Genomic DNA, 20,704 nt, shown 5'->3' with positions numbered 1-20,704 from the left:
TGCTAGCCCAGCCTCCCGTGGGTGCCTGGGGACCACGTACCTGGGATCTCATGGGGCCAGTAGTCGTTACAGTGGGGGCAGTGCGGCTCAGAATTTGACTGGAAATACTTGGCAACACAAGGCAAGTGCATCTTGATGCCGCAGGTTTCGCAGCTTTGACCCTGAAACAAGAAGGGCTGACCGTGGAGCCCGTGCGCGCCTGCATGTTCCACAACCCCCAGGGCAGCTGTAAGGAAAATGGCCAGCAGGCGAGCGCCTTATCTTCCAGGCCCCAAATTCATACTGACAATAATCCCAATGTCCTTAGTACCGTGGGTTTTACTAAAGAATTCTGAACAAATGACCACAGTGGAAGAAGCTGCAGGCTCACAAGGCCACCCTAGCAGCTCTCGGGCTCCTGCACTCAGACCTGCAGGTGGGTGTAGACAACCACAGCTTTCAGAAGGCAATTTGGCAACATGGCTCAGAAATGTTAAAAAAAAATGCGCACTTTGTCCCAGAAATTTCACTTGTAAGAATTCAACCCAAGGAAATAATCACCAGGTGCCCAAGGATACATGTGCAAAAGAGGCCCATCATAGCAACTGCAATCACAAAAAGAAAAAATTACAAAATGATAAAAACCGAAAGGAAGGACACATAAATGTCCAGCACTGGTTCACTGGCTGTAAAGCCCTGCAAAGCATCAGTGTAAAACAGATGACTGAGGAAACAACAGTCGACATAGAAAGACGTTCACCACAAAACGGCGGTTACACAAAAGACGCAGGAGAGCCCTCCTGGAGAAAAATAAATAAAGTGAGAACCCTGGACTAGAATAGTGGAGCCAGGGAGTTGGAAAGGCGGCACATCCACTAGGGCAGAGTGGGAGCAGCGTCCTCAGACATGTCCGGGGAGATGGCCTCCATCCGCCCCCACTGGGGGATGTCCTGGCAGTGTCGGGGGGCTGGGCCTTGGGGAGCGGGGCGCACACCTGCCCAGGGGGTACCTGGATGAGGAGGCTGTGGCAGATGTTGCAGATCTTCATGGAGTCCGGGTACGTCTCCCGGATGTACTGCTCCATCTCCAGGATGGCCCGGCCGTGCAGGGTGAACTCCCCTTCTTTCTGCGGGGACAGAAAGGGAGGTGGCTACCCTCAGCCAGGCCTTCTCCCCACTCAGTACCTCTGTCCGCTTCTGCCATCCCACAGGCCAGGCAGACACAAAGGTCTGGACACTCCTCGCCCCTGCAGGTTTACACCAGCCCCAGCCAATGAGAGTGAACCCTGTGCCCTCGCAGAGCCTCAGCAAGGAAAACTGCAACAAAGACCTAAAAGGCAATGCAGGCGAGGCTCCCCCGCCCCTGCACCTTCTTGGTACCTTGCTCGTACCTTCAGACATGACCACTCTATCTGCACAGAGACCCCAAATGAGGCGCTGTCACAGTCCTCCTGAAGGTAAGGACACTGAGGCCCACGAAGGGCGACAGTCTCCCTGAAGGCAAACCCACTGCTTCTATTCCTCGCCATCAGCTGCCCCACCCCACTCCCCAAGAGTAGCATCTCCAGAGCCTCCCAGCACTGCTGCCTGGAGCCTCCACAGGGACCATCCGAGATCACTTCCGGCCACACCACTTTACAGACAGATGAAGCTGGAAGGAGTGCAGAGAGGCAGAGCTGGGCCTCCTGGTTCCCACCTCTGGGCACAGCCCACACGACATGTGGCCTGAAAAGCCTGGGAGAGCCAGGAAGCACACCAACAATTTGGCTTCCCTGGCCAACCCCACTGCCAAGACTCAGGAGAGAGGGGGACTGAGGGAGACCTGCAGGGAGGCGAATGTCATGGGAACCCACTCAAGTCAATCCTGCCTCATCAGCGTCAGATAAGGGATCGGGATGTGGTTTGTTAAGCACTGCCATTACCGTCTGATTCTCTTCCCTGGACGGGAGCAGGGAGGTGCCAGCGTGGGGGTTGGAGGCGGGACACAGGCACGCTGAGAAGCCTGTGGAGGTCCGGTTGGGAGGGAGAGGGCTCAGGCCTGACCAGGAGATGGCGCCACTGAGGACAGAAGCCCGTGGAGTTTCCCCGCGTGCTCACTGCCTTTTCTGCTATTTTCTAATTTGTACAACAAGCAAGAGCTTGTTGTAAGATTTCTGACAGTTAGACACCCTCCACCCTGTTCCTGCCTCCATCCCTACCATGCACATGGAAGGGCAGTGTGTTTGTGTGACCTAGGCTCAGTGCGTTCACTCTGGGCCACCAGTGTAGGGGCCAGGTGACCACTGGAGGGAGACACAGGCAATCGGGTGTGGCATTGGAGAGCTGGGGCAGTGACTGCTGGTGCCAGAGAGGGCAGGCTGCGTGGGTTTCAGGAGGGCAGGGAGGCTGGAGCACCAGGCACTGGTGTCCTGCACCATGGCTGTCACCTGTGCACAGAGGCTTTGTGCCCCTTCAAGTGCTGTGTGACTGGTTCCTTCTCGAAAGCTCCTAAATCCATCATGTACTCCATCCCCAAGGCCACCATCCGATTCCACCCTCACCTCCCCCAACTGCTCTTCCTGAGCCACCTCTCCACCAGCAACGTGACCTCTACAGAACAAGCCCAGCCCTGTCACTCTGCCTAAACCCTCCAGGGCCTCCCATCATCCTTGGGCTGAAGAGCCAAGTCCCCAATGTGCCATTTCACAGGCCCATCTTGTCCACTCTGCTCATGTTCCTTGTGCTCAGATCACCCTGGCCTCAATTCCTGGAGTACATTGTGCCCCCTCTGGCCACAGGGCCTTTGCACAGGCTGACCACCCGCAGCTAACTCCTCCATAGCCTTCAGCCCGACTGTCACGTCCTCAGCTGAGGGCCAGTTCCTTTGTTAAAGTTGACTTAAAACCATGTTTCCTTTCCAGCTGCAACTCTACTTCAGCAAGAAGACTGTGTGACTGATCTTGGGCTCCCCCAGCAGGCTGCGAGCCCCATGAGAGCAGCCGCCAGGTCTAGATTTGCTCACTCCTGTGTGCCCAGCATCTGGTGTGGGGCCCAATACTTGGCAGTCCCATGCTAAGCATCTGAGGGAAGATTAAACAGACCCTGCACTCATGCCAAGGAGGAATGTCCAGTGCTCTGGTGAACAAGTTCCAGTTCAGGCTCAAGTCACATTTACTAAACACCTACATATGCCTGCAACTGCACCGAAGGCTTATGGTTCACAACCCCACTCAGTCCTCTGTGGCCCACTAGGGGAGGGGCAGGTGGGGTTTCCTAGTTCTCCAAAGAAGGCCACAGCTCAAGTGATCTCCCAGGCCTGGCAACAACACAAGGCTAGAGATGGGCAGCCCCTGGGGTGTGTGGAGATGTGGCTAGTCAGTGGGCACCTAGGCTCCAACAAGCCATTCCTGCTCTCAGAGGCCTCCCCCAAGCCTGACCACCCTCCACCCCATGGCCTCATCGCAGACTGGCAGCTGCCTCACTCTGTGCGAAACCATAGTCTCTCCAGCCATGAAGTGTCCTTGGGGTGTCAGACCTACCTGGAATGACCCCAGTCAGCGGGCACCCAGCTATTCCTATGGAGAGTCCCATTCTGAGAGTCTGAGGATCAGACTCTGAAACGTGGCCCTTCTGATGGAAGTGCTGCCCCCAGGAAGGCTTGTCGGGGGGCCAGCCAGCTCCCCATCCCCCAGTCTTCAGTGGCTCCTCCAAAGCGCCACAGATCTCACAGCAACTCTCACCAGCCCATCCAGGTCCGAAAGCACTGGGGCCTTCACGAAAAATACCCGGGAGCAACCAACATCCTTGTACTCAGGTGAGAAGCACAGTCTCAGAGACCAGCAGCCACCTGCCAGAGGTGGTGGGAGATCTGGAGGTGTCTCTCATCCCTTGCCCCTCTCCACCAAGTCTGCTCCTCTGTCCATATGAGGGCCCCTGAGGGCCAGACAGTCAATAAGAGGAGTCCTACAGGGCTGCCTGGCACCAGGGCTGTGACAACTCCTCCTGCGGCAGCTTGTAGAACCTCTGTTCCACTCTCTCTGGAGCTCAGGGCCACCATGAAGAAGGCGGTGCCAGCACGTTCATGTCACTGAGGAAGGCACAAGAGGGCAGAGCCCGGATCCAAAGCTCAGTCCAACAGACAGAGGCAGGGCCTTTCCTCTGTCACCTGTCTCTCCAGGCAGTGAAGGGCTGGGCAAAGGGAAAATCTAATGCTAAAGTCAGGCGCACGCCCTGTGAGCTCTACATGAGGATGTCAGCGTAAGCTAGATAAGTGCTCTAAATTACAAGTGCAAAGGGCTATGAACTGAGATGCCAGAGCCCTTAGCTCTAAAAGCTGGGATAAGAGGTGACTTCGATGGATTTCTTAATGCATATCAACATTTAATCTTCCTATAATGAGCACGTATTTCTTGTACCATTTTTCTGCAGGTCTTAAACTCTGGCCCTCTGGAACTTCACCGCCCTGTCTAGTCATCCACTCAGCAGGCATCGATGGTGCCAGGCACTACGTCTGCAACAGGGGCCAACGATGGAACAGCCCTGGCCTGAAACAGCCTGGCCTGAAGAGAGACTGCACCACAAGAGAAAACAGTCAGTCATAACCTGCGCCACCTGAGACCATTCTCTATTGCCAACTACACCCCAGAGATAAACAAAAACTATGACAAAGCCATTGATGGGGAGCTGCAGTCCCCAGACTGGGGCCTGAACTTGGCTCTGCTACTCTCAGGGTGTTAGACATCACCCAGACCACTAAGCTGCAGTCTGTCAGCTAAAAACTGAGCTATGGACCTGTCACAGAGCAGCGGGTGGACTCAAGGACAGGACATGAACGTGCCTGGCAGATTTGGGCACTGACCAGGTGCCCCCAGTCCTGCCCTCATCCCCAGGAACCTCTCTGGCACTTTCCCCCCATCAGGTACCCCAGGAACTGAGTGCAGGTCAGGTTGCCGGGGTGAACCTGCTCCACAAAGAAATCAGTAACTCAGAGCACGAACTACCACAACCCAGCGGCAAGCTCTCCCTGAAAAGGAAATGAATAATCTCTTTAGCCACAAGCAGCAGTCTCCGGCCAGAAGTCTAACCACCAAGCGAGGAAGTGGAGGGTCGATGTGAGCGTGTCCTGAACAGACGGGGGTGCAGGCATTCGGGGGGGCCGCGGGGGTGGGGGAGCACAGCTGTGGTAAACTTGGCCAACACCGAGCTGTCAGGCCCAGGCTTCTTGAAAACAGTGGTGCCTTTTGTGGAAAAAGAACTGAAACATTTGTTCTGCTGCAATCAATAGGACTAGACACGGGGGTGGGCAGCATCTAGAAACTGAATCTGCACTCCGGGCCTTTCCCAGCTCTCCACACCTGCTCCTGAAGTTTGTCGGCACTTCCTCTTTGCTTCTTAAGGGCCACTGCCTAAGTGAAAGAACCCAGAGCACTGGCCCTGGGCAACATGCTGCTGATAGTAACAGCAATGGTAACAACAGCCAGGTAACAACAACGATTCCTCAGCCAGCCTCCTCCCGGTGCCAGGCAGCCAACACCATGCACCTTACTACATTGTCTCATTCCTGTTCCATCCCCCCAAATGCCCAGAGGTGGGAGATACTATCACCCCCCTCTTACAGATGGGCAAGTCTAGGTCACCTGGCCCAGGGCTCAGAGCCAAGTCAGACACTAGAGCTGTACTCTTAAGCACTGAACCACACTCTGCCTCAGTCTACAGGCCAAAGGCTTGATCCCAGAGCCTGAATCCCTGGGCACTGCTCCTGGCTCTGCCACTTCTGGCTGTGGCACCCTGGACAGCTCATCTGAGCAAACAGGGGCGGGGTCCAAATCCTCCTGCCAGGTCACTGTGGTTACACATTAAAGCAGATAAGGACCCAAGAGGGCCGGCCTGGCTCTGCAAACATCAATGGGATACAAATATGGTTTCAGAGGAAAAGCTGTTATCCACTCTGAAAAGTGCACTGGGCTGAGGAAACCATCAGGCAAAGTACCTCTATCAGCCATTTGTTTTGTACAAACTTCTGCAGCACCTGCTCGGCTTCCTTCTTCCTCATTTTCTTGCCTTTAAGTTGATCAACCAGGTTCAAAATGTTTGTGGAAGATGCAAAGCCAGTTTCTGAGTCAATAATCAGTTCCAGCTGGAAGAAATAGGAGGTACCACGTTCATCTATTAAATTGGCAAAAAAAAACTTTTAAGCGGTAACACCCATTCTTGCAGGGATGCCGTACAATTACTCAGATCACAGGCAGAACTTACTCAGATCACATCACAGGATGTGTACACAGGTACACATCCCCCAAACAACTTTAATATCATCCCAAATAATCTTAATGTCCAAAAATCAAGAAGGATCACCTCACCTCTCTTGCCTCCCACCCCCACCTCCCTGAAAACAGGGAGGCTGAGAAATGAAGTACTGAATAAATGAGGCAGCACCTCTCCTTACTCAGAGGTGGGCAGGACAGCAAGGCTGGCGTCAGTGGCAGGCTAGAGCTAGGAAAGACAGGAGAGCAGAGCCAGGTGGGCCAGCGAGAGAGACAGCTCGGGCAGGCAGTTGTAGAGGGCCAGGCAAGCTTCCCTAAAACCTCAGCCCGAAGCAGGACAGTGCCACCGGGCTTCCTGCAGACACACAGGTGCATGTCGCTCACCTAAAGCCTGCTTCTCAACCTTGGCTGCTGGTAGTCCCCAGGAGATTTACAGGCAGTGATTCCAGGACCTGGTCCTCAGAGATCTGGATTTAACAGATCTGGGGTGAGGCTGGAACATCTGAATTATTTTTTACCTCCATAGTTATTATCACTGCATCTAGACCTGAGAACCACTCTCTTAGCCAGGTGCTCAGCAGGTGTGCGACAAGGGCTGAGCAAATGGCTCTGAAGCCACACAGCAATGCCTCTCAAATGTGCACGTGGTTAAAATGCAGATTTGGATCCAACAGTCTGGGGTAAGCACTGAAATCCAGCCTTTCTAATAAGCTCCCAGGTGTGCGGCTGCTGCTGTTCCCAGACGGCACTTTGAGCAGCCGGGCAGGAGCACCTGTTACTACCCGTGAGGCCCTGCTCTTACTCATCCCATCAAGGCTCACATCTGGCCCAGCCCTTCCTTCCCAGGCAGCCAAGGCAGCCTCCCCAGCAATTACCTGGTGGCTGTAAATTCCTGATGAGGTACCCAGAGACATCTTCCTGCAAAGGCCTCTCTCAGGCAGCAATAGTGGCCTGTATCTCCCTAGTGACCCTTGAAGAATGGAAACAGAAGTGTCCCCTAAGAAGCCTGGCCAATGTACTTACAGCCTTTCTAAATAGATCCAGTTCATTCTCTGCAAAATCCGTGGCCATTTTGGAAACTGAAGTTGTGGCAAGATTCACCTAAAAAATAAGTCGACACAACAGTCAGGCTGTGCCCTCACTTGTTGGTTAACACGTTGCTGGCTCTCCCTCCTGCCCACCCATCGCTGACCTCCTACACCCAGGCACTGCGGCCACAGGGATGGGTCTGTAACCAGCTTTCTATCACAGATTTCAGGCTTTAGCTCAGCCAACATACCAGACTATCAGAGATTTTAGAACTCTAAAGGTTGTGCGGTACTTTCCAAATTCAGATAAATGTGGGAAACTTGTCTGAATGTTAATGGAGCTTCAAATGCAAACGGCACTGAGGCCTGGCTGGCACTGAAGAATCTGCTCTGCTTCGTCTCGCCTGGCCTTTCCAGTTATTTGACACGTAACACTTTTTCCACAGAATCGAGTTTGGGAAACCCTGGACTAAAATGCTCCTTTCTGAGTGAGGGCCTGGCTGGAAGCAGGCCATGTCCTCTGACAGCCTGAGTGTTCCCGAGCCAAGGATGGGGACCTGTTGGTGTCCCTCTCCTTATTGCACCCTGTTCCCCAACTGTGAGGGTACATCTGGAAAAAACAGAAGGCCCAAAATGGGTCTCGATCCTTAATACCCCCACAGTTTTTCTTTTCATACCTTCTATGTCTTATACCAAATAAAAAAACATTTTCTCCATTTATTCCTAACAGTCCATACATTTGGGGTAACTTCCTTGCAGAGAACTGCCAAAAAGCAAAATTGAACCAACACAAACACCAGCTGCCACATCTCTGGTGGGGACAGCAGGGGCTCCATGTGGGCAGTGACAAAAGCACTGAGGTCCCGGCTGCAGTTCTGGGCACCCCGACTCTGATAACCCAAAGGCTAACCCAGGTGTCAGAGGCTTGCTGTGAGCGTGGGGTGGTGGGGGTGCAAGCAGGTCTGCTTCCTTCTCCCACCACCTCGCCACCTCAGAGCCCTGTCAGGCAGGGAGCTCTTGCGCTCTTCACAACAGGCCTGTGTCCACTGTGCACTCTGCTCTAGCTCCACACAGTGCCACTAGAGGGCTCTGTCTGGCACTAACCAGCGCGTAAATGGGTCTCCCGTCATCTTCTGTGACTCCTTTCTTTATCTCAATATACAAGGACTCCAAGACACTGTTGATATTGTTGATGAAGTCCTCCAACTTCTCCACGGTAGCATTGCCTGGAAGTAAACAGGCAAAAAAAGTGGGTGGAGGGGGCCTCGTCAAAACAGTGCAGCTTGTTTTAATCATTCTCATCAATCACTCCACCACACCTGAACACACAGGACGGCAGCACCAGAAGCAGGGAAATGCTGCAGCCCTTTTGGGTGAATGCCAGGACCATGTGGCTTCTTTCTTCCTGGAGTATTGGAAGACAAGCAGCAGAAAGGCCCAGAGATGGTATCTGGGACTGCTGGGGTTTCTGTGTGGTCTTCCTGTCTTTGCCTGTGTCCCCCAGCCTGCCTGCCGCCCAGTGACTAGTCTCTAGTCAGCATCACTCCATGTGCTCAGAGCCTGCAAGGCGCCCCCGCTGCACGCAACGTCACACCCAGCTCCCCGGCCTCTGCCCCAGCATCCCCACATGAAGCCTGTGTCCCTGCACATCCTCATGCATCTTGGCTGTATCTTTATTCCTTTCTCTCTTTGCTCGACATCCATTTACCTAACACATGCCAGGCCCTAGGCTTTGTCCTGGGGGTGTAGCAGTAAACAACAACAACAACCAGGGTGGGAAGAGTGGCCCAAGCCCTCACCCCAGGAGAGGCCCGGCCTCGAGCACCTTCCATCCGGTAATCAGTCACTCCTCCCAGCACAGGTGAAGAGGCTGAGAGGCAGACAGACAGGTGAACTAATGTCCCCACAGCCATACACCAGGCCAGGCAAAGCCGGTGTGAGCCAAAATAGCCTAGCAGTGACCTGTCCACTGACTGGCCTGCTCCTGCGAGCAGCAGGCTCACAGCCCAGAAGCCACTGTCAGGACCATCAGTCTGAGGAGGAGACCCCCACAGAGCCCAGTAGTGAAGGGGCTCAGGGAAGGAAGGAGGGCAGCGGAGGTGCAGTGGGCAGCAGGAGGCAGATGACCACACAGGGCCCTGTGGCCAGGGGACAGTGTGGCCTTCCTCCAGCGGGCAGTGGGGAGCCTCCCTGCACTGAAAGCAAAAGAGGGGCACGGTCAGCTGTGTGTCGTGGAATTATCTTTTTGTACTGCAAAACTTTTCAGACCAAGACTATGTATTACCATTTTCACTTATTAAAATAATTAATCGCAAAAGATTCATATCGTAGAAAAATCACTTGGGAAAAACCAGACACTATGATACCATTTATGTGTAAAACAATAATAGAAGCAATCAAACAATACTGCAGGTAAAAGGCCTGGCGGGTTACCCACAAAGCTGATGACCAAGGCGGCCACTAGGAAGTCACTGCAGGGCACCTGAGCTGTGTCTGGGTTTGACTTCTTACAGAGAAGGTATTTCTAAGCTACCCATATAATTAAAGGTCAATAAAGTTTATAAAACACAAGGATCACATGATGACAGTGGAGGGTATGGCCGTGCACAGGAGACAGTGACAAGCCAGACTCATGAGCTCTAACAAGGAGCAGACTGTGGCAGCCCAGAAAAGCTAATGGCAAAGTCCAGGACAGTGATGCTAATATGCAATTCACAGCAGGGACCTAGTCTTCCATTTTAAGTAAAGTATTGAAAAAGCAATTTAGATAAAAAATTAGTAATAATAAATAGGTGGGCATGACAAAATGGTGAAGTATTTGGCCTCGGCTGCTGGGAAACTGATCATACTTCCTGCCTCCGTGCCCCTGCTCACGTCCTTCCCTTTGGACACGCTCTCCTCCCTTACCAGAGCCAACTCAGATGGCCCTTCGCCCATGAAACATTCTCTTCTGTGCCCAGTGCAAATGCTGCTGTTTCCTTCCTCTGCCACACCACACACACAAAGCACCTCTTCACAGTCACGTGAGCCTGGCTGTTTCGTATGAGCCTGTGCCCTTGAACTTGCCAGAAATATTTTTCTACCCCAGAGAGTACCCGATGCTGGGAAACTTAGGGGCGAGGCAATGAGACATCAAGAACCTTCCCTCACCGCCTGAGTGAGGATCCTTGGTGGGCAGGAGCCGCCTTGTCCACCCAATGTGACACAGTGGCAAGTCCCAGCTCCCCCTGAAAGTGCCAATTCACATTTTCCACTGAAGAGGCCTCTGCTGGGTGTCACTCAGAGAAGTGTACTCTGTGGGCAGATCAAAAGCATTCTGACGTACCGGACTTTCCAAATACCACATCTGCATGGAGATGAGCTGACAGCCCTCTGCCCTTTCCCTTGTCGTCCAGCCTCATTTTCAGAAACATGAATGTTTTCATTGTATTTTCATTAAGAGAGAGAAAAACTAGCCACTTCCAACTGCTGCACTCACTCACTGCCGACACCTCCCATTTGCTTAGTCGCTCACCTTCTCTCAGTTCTTTCTCACCTTTTCCTTCCACACAAGCCTCCTGCATCAGGGCCACAACCATGGTCTTGTCAATCACTGACCCTGTCAACGTTTCTAACAGGGGCCCCTGTGCCATGGCAGCTCTTTCTTAACCACAACCTGAGAATGAACTTCTCTCATGCTCAGCAAACCCCTGACCCCCGCAACCAGCCCCTTCCGCCAGCACAGGGCCATGGGGCCAGCAGCAGAAGCGTGGGCTCTGGCCCAGTCCTGCCATCCCTCTCTGTGGGACCCTGCATGAGTCTCTCCCTCTTTCTCTCATCTCTGAAGGCTGCACACCATCTAATCTCCAATCTCACAGGAGTCTAGAACCCTCTTCCCTCCAGTGCTCCCGCTACTACCACCCAGCCTCCCGATCCTCTGGCACCCTCCTGTGCAGGCCTTCCCTGACCAGACTAGCTGGGGCTCCCTGCTCTGTCCTCCCACACTGCTCAAGCACTTCCTTCCTCATCACGTCACTCCAACTGCTCCCGTGACGGAGTCCAGCCACCCCACTCGAGAGTCAGCCAGTGATGTCTGCCTACCTAGCAGCCATTCCCCTCCTGAATAAGACATTTTTTTTTAATTGTCTTTCTCTTACATTTGTGGTTTTGGTGGGAGAATAATTCCAGGTACCCACAGCCAGAGAACCAGAAAGCAGGAAGCTGAGGGGGCCAGAGCTTAGGACAGCCAGGAGTAGACAACAAACGTATGTCAGCCAATCTGCACAAGGGACAAAAGGCCAGCTGGAGGTGGTTCCAGCTCCGCAGTTATAGAGGGAGGGTGTTTGGCCACGCAGTGGTGCTATGTTTTCTGCCCCTCACCGCCAGTCAGCCCCCCGTTTCTCTCTCCTCAAGCTGGTCATTCCATATTGCTGACTACAGGTTGGTGTGTCCAGAGAACCAGCTTCTGATCCAGCTCTACCTGCAAAAAACCCTGGTATTTCGATACTTAACAAAGCATGTGTCCTGATACATTCCTTTCTAAGTTGGCCAGAATCGGGGTCTCTTGCTTGAGCTAATGTTCACCGCTCTGCCCCAACTCCCTCCCTGATCCTAGAGCCTATGGTGCAGATGCTACAGTTTGCAAATCTGTAGGGATATACTGGGCCTAAGGCACATCTCTGGCTCCTTTTGGCCCCGATATTCTATGAGTGCATAGTCATGATAAAGTGTGTGAGATTAAGACAGTATCGTGTGATTCTGAGGCAACCATTTCCAGTCTTACAAATACCACTTCGAGGGATTTAAGAGAGTTAATAACACTGCTCCTTTTTTCACAACCCAGAGCCAATTGAGAAAAAAAGACACATGCTTTGATAAGTATCAAAATACCAGGGTTTTTGCAGGTAGAGCTGGGTCAGAGGCTGGTTCTCTGGACACACCGACCTGCAGTCAGCAATATGGTATGACCAGCTAGAGGAGGAAGAAATAGGTTCTGGCCCTTCCACAGCTGCCTCTTCTAGAGAGAAAGAGACACCCTAAGCAGCACAACTAGCACGACGTTTGAACCAAGCAAGGTTGAACCTATATATCTTAGGTTGCCACTTGGGTTTTCTCCACTTGTAAGAAGCAGGGTGTATATGCATTTCCTATGGGCTGTGGTAAAGTAACTATTGTTAGGCTGAAAGCAATGAGCCGGCTAACATGTGACCGTGACTGACCTCACTATGCCAGCACTATTCATTAGCCTGGTTCATTTCATCCTTATAATGGCAGTAACTCCATAAGGTGAGTGCTTAACATCGTCTTCATGTACATGAGGCGTGGAGAGATTAAAGTTGCTCAGAGTTTCCATAACTTGGAAATGGAGCCCAGGCCTCCTGACTCCAGACCCCGAGCTCCTGGGCACTAAGCCACATAGCCTCTGCAGAGCAAACCTGAGGACATTGCCTATCCCAGACCCCACTATCTACACCCTCCTGCACATGGCCCCATGGCTTCGGAGTCACCAAGAGGGGCCCAGCCAACATAGCAAGATGGAAAGCATCAGGGCAGTGGCTGATAAAGACACGAGAGGTGCAGAGAGGAGCTGGGCCCAGCCAACGCCCATCATCCCCTCAGCCAGTCCCCGTGGGGTCAGCACACGTGGCCACCAGAAGAGCTGAGGAAAGGCAAAGTCCTGAGAGAGGACAGAACCACTCTTCTTTAGCAGGAAATGCCTGTTGCTGGGGGCAATTAAAAAATGAGCCTCCGGGCAGCAATGAATGAAACAGGACACTTCTCTCAGGAGGAGGGGTTTTTCAACTCATGTTGAGAGACTTCTTTCTGGCTAAGACACTCTACATATATTTTCTCCTTTTCTTTTAAAATTAAATTTTACTTTAACTTTACCAATGAACCTCTTCTTGCTAAATCAGGGTCCCTGCTTCCCAGAGGCCACTGGAACCCAAGACTCAATATGCACTGAGTTAGGAAGTCTGTTGCCCTAATCTTTGGCCAGCAAATAGCTTTGTTCTAAACTAGGTACCAAAGATAGAAAATGCTATTTTTAGGCAGAGGAAATAACAGCAAAAAATAAGATCCCGGGGGCCCAAACCACCTGTGGGCCAACTTGCCCTTGGCAGGTCTCTCCAATGAAGTGGGCAGGTGGCCCTGCTTAACACAGCGCTGAGGAGCAGGACAGGCCCTAAGAGAGCAGCTCCCCAGGCTGGGACAAAGGACAGCTGGCAGGCAGGACCCTGAGCCAGAGAGGTGTGTGAGGGGTCACAGATTTTGCCTCTCAGCTTACAGTTCTTGTCAATTGCCTGGGGGAAAGATATTCTGGACCTTCAGACCTGCAGGTGCAAAGGCAAGGACTGCTAAGGGCACTTCCCAAGCATGGCCAGTGAACAGTGCTGGGAAGTGCAGGGATGGCAGGAGAGCTGGCTTTTACTGGTAAGTAACTGCTGGACAAATCATTGTCTGCATGGGTTCATCAATCCACCACATGCTACATACAGTACTGCTCCCTATCTTCTCAACACACTCCCATGAGCCACTGAGGCAAGCTGGAAAGAATCACTATCTCTGTTTTCCAAAAGAGGATGCCAGGGTCAGAGAGGTGAAGGGCTTACTCAAGATGACAGGGCCAGAAGATGACAAAGTGCAGACCAGAAGCCAGATATCTGGTCATTAGTTGGATGCAGTAACAAAAGGACCTAAGCATTCATTAAAAAAAAATTATTACTCAGATATGCAATGATGTCTGAAAATTACTTCAAAATAATATAGGGGTAAGTAGGCAGGAGTATAAAACAAGATTAACCATGAGTTTATCATCATTTGAACTGGGTGAGTCATTGTACTATTCTACTTTTCTCTGTTTGACTTTTTTCATAATAAAAGGTTAAAAAAATACTTTAGTGCTCGACAACCATATAACTTGACTCCTTAACACTCAGGAGTCTAAATCAAAGAAAGAAAAATGAGTGTCATCTGACAAAGTGGATTAGCTCAGGGTTCTGTTGGCATAGATGAAATAGAATTTTAATAACATTTTAAAACCTACTGTTTTGAGATCTGTACACATAGATCATTTTTTTTTAAATCAAGAGATCATTATAGTTAGAAAGTTTACTCTTTAGTGTCACTCAAATGACAGAGCATGAAGCTTATTTTACCTGAAACTCATTTTACTTGGCACCATCCTATATCTTGGCCACATGCATTAAGGGCCCTAAAACCCATGACAGCATTGTTGGAGTGGCATCAGGGACACCCACTTGCTGTCCCTATACACAGTAAATCCCTATGGGACCTTACCCTGGCCAGAGATCTACTGGTCAGTACTCCTGTCAGCAATAAAACAGTGCCGATGCCTTCATCATGGTAAAGTCCTGGATTACAATGTGAATTATCACAGAAAACATAACTGCTTTCAGCAGAATTTTACTATTTACTATTGATGCTGTCCATACACATTTCGTTTTAATTGCACCCTTTGAAAACAAGTAGTCCATCCATCTTTGAGATGAATGGTGGCTCAGTCCCCCACCTCCATCCACTGCAGGAGCCCTCATGGAGCAGAGGAAGAGCCTCTGCAGGGGACAAGGGGCTTTGCAGGGGACAGCAGAGGAGGCTTCCTGGCAGCCCAGCACCCTGAAACCAGAGTAGCTCTGCTTCAGCCCTGTTGTGTAAGCTTCCCCCTCCTCAGGCTGCATTCGAGCAACATTAAAACTGACAAATCTGATGCCTATAGAGGCCAGGCAGGAGGCACAGCTGTGGATAACTGTGGGCACAGTGGGGAAGAGAGAACACGCAACCACCAAAAAGGCAGGGCCACTCTGCTCCAGCCAAGTGCCCGGTGCCTGATCCTTGGCTTTTATGAGAAATCTCTTGGTGGTTGTTTTTTGGTTTTTTGTTTGTTTAACACGCTAATTAGTTCTTAAAAATTAGAAACACTGGAAGGCAAACAAATCATGCCTGCACGCTAGATACCACTGACATTCTACCAGTTTCCAAATTCTGATGTGGGCTGGAACCTGCTATAACGAGACAGGGTGACTAATGGGGCCACTCTGTTCCTAGACCCACCAGATAAGAGGTTGTTGTTTCCCACACAGGCTGGGCAATGAACAACTCAAAAGAATGGACCATGTTGCCAATGGCTGGACCATATATAAAAGCAGAACTCCAGGTCAGAGGAGAGGGTGATGCAATGATGTAAGCAGAGACTGGAGTGATACCCTTTGAAGATGGAGGAAGAGGCCCTAAGACAAGGAATACAGGAAGCTGAGGAAGGCAAGGAAACAGATTCTTCCCTCAGAACATTCAGGAGGAAGCAGCCATGCTAACACACTAACCTGAACCCACTGAAACTGATTTTGACTTCTGACCTACAGAACTGTAAGAGAATAAATTTGTTTTCAGCCATTAAAAAATAAATAAATAAAAACTAAAATAAAAGCAGAACTCTGAGACCCACAATCTACAGCAACCAGCCCAGAAAGCCAGCCTACTGTCTGTAAGTCAGACTTGCAGGAAGTCAGACCCTGTCCCTAGCAACCAGTTCATAAAGCCAAAAATAACTCACCTCAAAAGGACCAGGATTTGATCTGATTAATAACTAATCATAGGCCGGGCACAGTAGCTCATGCCTGTAATCCTAGCACTCTGGGAGGCCAAGGCGGGTGGATCGCTCAAGGTCAGGAGTTCAAGACCAGCCTGAGCAAGAGCAAGACCCCGTCTCTACTAAAAAAATAGAAAGAAATTAATCAGACAACTAAAAATATATAGAAAAAATGAGCCAGGCATGGTGGCGCATGCCTGTAGTCCCAGCTACTCGGGAGGCTGAGGCAAGAGGATCGCTTGAGCCTAGGAGTTTGAGGTTGCTGTGAGCTAGGCTGACGCCATGGCACTCTAGCCCGGGCAACATAGTGAGACTCTGTCTCAAAAAAAAGGAAAAAAAAAAAAGAATTAATAATAGCTTCCCTAATTTTTCTCCCTGTTTCCAACTGAGGACCAACCACAGAAAGCCAAATATGCTCCCCACCCAATCACACAGGACACCCTGCCTCTGTAGCTGCCTCCAGCTTCCGCAGCCAGCAGCCTCCACTCAGGGCACACCTGAAGCCCCCCACTCCTCTGCCTGCCCGTGAGTCTCTGCCAAACACAAGTTAGGGGCTGCCTATTCCCGGTGGCTGCTCACCATTTGTGCCCACACTTTCTATTGAGGGACTCATTCAGTGCCTGTTCCCAGCATGGGCTAGGAGGGGTACTGAATTGGGACCACAGCCTTGTGGGCCTGTCAGAGATTGGCTCCAGTTGGCCACCTTCATGCCAGCTGCTTTCCCCATTCACTACAGCCCAGAGCAGGCGACAGCCTCCGACAGTCTCCTGGTGTCCCCTCGAGCCCTCTCCAACTACTGTCCACACACAGGTGGCTGGAGCGGAGCCAGGTCCCAGTACCCAGCCTGGAAGCCATCTGCCTGGGGCGCCATGCCTGACCCATGCTCCTGTGTGACATCCCCTCCCACCGTGCACTCCAATCACGCTGGCCTTTCTATGGGTCCCCACACCAACCTCCTGCCCATCTCGGCCTCTTCCCTGTGTTTCCTTCCCCTTGTAAAGCTTCTCCCGTGGATCTCTGCAGGGCTGCCCCCTCATCACCCGGGCATCACCAAACTGGCACTTCTGCAGAAAGGCCTGAGCATGTAGGCCTTGGCCAGAACCACACCGACTCGTCACATCTTTCTTTCCAGCACTCAGTGCACCAAACCACCGCACCATCTGTCTCCAAGTCTGGTTGTTGTCTTTCTCCCTCGCTATTCCTACCAGAATGCCAGCTCCCTGAGGGCTGGGACTCTGCCTGTCCTGCTCACCATCCATCATTCAGCTGACATTCTACACGCATCCACTGACCAATTGGGGAAGATGTGCAGTACTAGTGGTGACCACGCTTTTTGGATTTTCTGAGAATATCTCAACAGCAGAATTCAGCCCTATGGTCTACACAATAATTCCTATCACACTATCATTCCAACATGATGGATCTTCTCATAGCACTCCTACCCGCCCCCACCCCCAGGAGTTGGGATTAGATGACAAGGAGAGGGACAGAAAAGGAAAGAACAGGCAGCGAGCAGCATGTAGTGAACAGGTACCAGCAAGTACTCAGTGCCAGGCACTGAATATAAATTCCTTTATTTAATCCTCACAACTTTTCTGTGAGGTAGATATGATTTCCCCCTCACCCAGAAGAGTAAAAGAACTTTCTCAAGTCCCTGGAAGAAATAGGATTTGAAACCGTGCCTTTGAAAAATGGCTTCACTGTTCCGGCCAGTGGGGTCTGTGGTAATCCCACAGAATAATTCATTCCCAGTTCTTCCACACCCTCACACACAACCTCCCTTGTGTCTGGGATCCAGTATAAAATGCATTCCCAGACAAATGATGTCCGCACTTGGGAGAGTGTGAAGTGCACAGACGTCCCAGCTGGCTCTGCAAATCTGCACTGGCCTGAAAGGGCTGGCGTGGGGCCGTGTAGGCTGCGCTCCCACGCTGCACAAAGTCATCAAGAGCAGGAGAGACCCGGAGACATTTAGTCCAGCAAAAGCCAGACACATAAAAGCAACAATATTAGTTTCCTTGTGGTTACAGAGCTCCTAAACCCAAAGATTCCTAATTAAGTACATAACAACTGCCTGCTGTAAATTCTGTATGTTGAAAAATTCATTAAGTTACACGTTAGAAGTTACTTTTCATGCTAATTTTTTGCCACTTTTCAGTTATAGAAACAGACTTTATCTCCCTTGATTAACTGGAAAGGCAAGCCAGCTCTGACAGTGGTAAGCTTATTAACTGTTCATCTTGGCCGAAGGGGAGAAATGTACAATGAAATCATTAAAAACAGAGGGAAAATTTACTTGGAGCCAGCTTCTAATTATCACTCAGTTCTCCTTGGAAAGAGAAAGTGCTTACAAATATGACTGCAGATACAGGATGGAATACTAAACTCAAATGTCAACATCGCTGTGATTCACCATTAATGCATGTCACCTAATGATGTTGACGAGGCCTGAAACAGGCACAAAGACAATGACACTAATGTAGTCATGTAAATCAGCATGTTAGAAACAAACTTGGGATGAAGGCACATAAAAGGTTTGACAAAAACTGAAAATCTTTATCAAACTCCAATGTTCCTATAATACTGTGTTCACTAATCTTTTTTTTTTAAGACAGAGTCTCACTCTGTTGCCTGCACTGAAGTGCAGTGGCATCAGCCTAGCTCACAGGAACCTCAAACTCCTGGGCTCAAGTGATCATCCTGCCTCAGCCTCCCAAGTAGCTGGGACTACAGGAGAGCACCACCACATCCGGCTTATTTTTCCACTTTTTGTAGAGACAGGGTCTTGCTGTTGCTCAGGCTGGTCTCAAATTCCTGGCCTCAAGACATCCTCCCGCCTCAGCCTCCCAAAGTGCTAGGATTATAGGTGTGAGCCACTGTGCCTAGACATGACATTATTTTGGATATTAATTTCCACCTGTTTCTTTTTACCACCAAGTTTTACTTGCATGGCTCACATTATTTTTCTATCAGTTCTACAAAATAAGTAGCCTATAATCTATACAAGTGCCATGTTCACAACAGTCAATGAAAGACTGAGGAATTACTCATAATTTAAGAAGCCTAAAGAGATATAACAACTAAATATAACACACAACCCTAGTGTGGGTCGTTTACTAATAAAGTCAATATTGGGACAAATGGAGAAACTTGAATGGGTCTAGAGATTATAGTAGTGATATTATCAATGTTAATTTCCTGATTTTAATGGTGGTACTGTGGTTATTTAGGAGAATGCCCTTGCTAAAATGAAATACACCCTGCCGAATTTAGGGTGAAAGGACTTATTAAATAGGTAACTTAAATTGTAACTTACAACTGTAAGTAAATTGCTAACTTACAAATGATTCAAGGGAAAAAAATGGTACTGTTTTTACAACTTTCCTGTGAGTTTGGAATTATTTCAAAATAAAACATAAATTTAAAAAGCAACACTACAATGTTTAGGCAAGGAAGCCCCGCCCTGAACCTGGCACGGATTCAGAAGGCGGCATTTAGTAGTAGTGAGGGCCCAGAACCAGTGTAAGAACTGACAGGGCAGCACATCTAACTTCTAGAAGACTCTGCTTCCTGGTTTGTGAGATAACGAGACCAGACCTAATGATTCCTTAAAAAGGCTCTGGTTTACCAACCTGTTCAACCAAAAACGGAAAGACCAGCCCCCAAAACATCTTAACAAGGCAAATAATTTCGAGGGAATCGTCACCACACAACTGTGGGCCAAGGCAACTTTCTGCCTCTGCTCAGTAAACCCACCTGATAAATGAAATAGAGTTTCCAACCCAGAGTCATGCTGAGGATTAAGGGCACCCTCAAAGCCCCTGCTGGGCAACCACACACAACTCACTACCACTCTACAATGAAATCAACAGGCTGGAGCACCTACTCCCCAAGGGGCCTTGGGCCATGTGGGAAGGCTGCAGAGTTCAGGATTCCATGTTTGTTTTATTTTTAGGAAACTGAACTAAAGACACTTTCCATAACTACTTACCAGCTTCTCCAGATAAGCCCTCGATATAGCAAAGAAAGGAAATATTTCCCAGATGCTGCACCTATTTTCCTACAGTTCCATGCAGATAACATGGGCCCAGACCAAGAAAATGAAACATATGAGAAAACCTGGTGATCTCCCCAAGTGTCACCATTTATTGGGGACATACAAGCCACTAAGCACATGCCATACATTGTATTCACCGTCTTTACAAATAACCTTGAGTGACAGGTATCTCCAGCTCCACTTTACAGCAGCTAGGGAAACTGAAGCTCCAAGGTTTAGTGGCTTGACCAAGGTTACACAGCTACCACGTAGCAAAGTGGGTTTAAATTCAGATCTTTTTTTTAACAGCTTTGTTGAGGTATAACTCACATATAATAAACTGTACATATTTGAAGTGTATGATTTAATAAGTTATGATATATATACCCCTGTGAGACCATCACCACATCAAGATAATAAACATCCATCACCCCCAAAAGTTTCATTGTGCCTCTTTATAATCCGTTTCTCCACCTCTCCTACCCCTCTCCCCCATCCTATACACCATCCCCACGCAACCACTGAACTACTTTCTGTCATTACAGCCAAGTATGCCTTGTCCAGAATTTCATACAGATGAATTCATACTCTCTTTTGCCTGGCTTTTTCCACTCAGCAAAATCATTTTGAAATTCACTCATATTCCAGCAAGTAGCAACAGTTTATATTACGAAGTAATAATCCACTATATGGATAAACTACAGTCTGTTGATCTGTTCACTTGCTGATAAACAATTAAGTGTTTACAGTTTGGGCCATTACAAGTAAAGCGGGTAAAGCTACTCTGAATATTTCTGTACAAGCCTTTGTGTAGACATGTATCTTCATCTCTCTTT

General features: G+C 49.9%; 1 protein-coding gene across 2 annotated transcripts in view; it reads right to left on the bottom strand.

Moving 5' to 3' along the window:
* Positions 1–20,704, bottom strand: part of NSMCE1 (non-SMC element 1 homolog (S. cerevisiae)) — a 29,703-nt gene that overhangs the window by 647 nt on the left and 8,352 nt on the right. Inside the window, exons 3-7 of one of the 2 annotated variants that reach the window (XM_012645017.1) lie at positions 8,353–8,474; positions 7,244–7,321; positions 5,947–6,093; positions 989–1,105; positions 41–161 (exon numbers count right to left, since the gene is read on the bottom strand). In XM_012645017.1, coding sequence (XP_012500471.1) covers positions 41–161; positions 989–1,105; positions 5,947–6,093; positions 7,244–7,321; positions 8,353–8,474 — 585 coding nt within the window. The remainder of the gene's footprint in view (positions 1–40; positions 162–988; positions 1,106–5,946; positions 6,094–7,243; positions 7,322–8,352; positions 8,475–20,704) is intronic. The other variant, XM_012645018.1, reaches the window with a different exon arrangement.

Source organism: Propithecus coquereli, unplaced genomic scaffold (assembly GCF_000956105.1).
Source record: "Propithecus coquereli isolate 6110/MARCELLA unplaced genomic scaffold, Pcoq_1.0 Scaffold223, whole genome shotgun sequence".
Classification (NCBI taxonomy): domain Eukaryota; kingdom Metazoa; phylum Chordata; class Mammalia; order Primates; family Indriidae; genus Propithecus; species Propithecus coquereli.
This window is presented reverse-complemented; position numbering and strand designations above follow the sequence as displayed.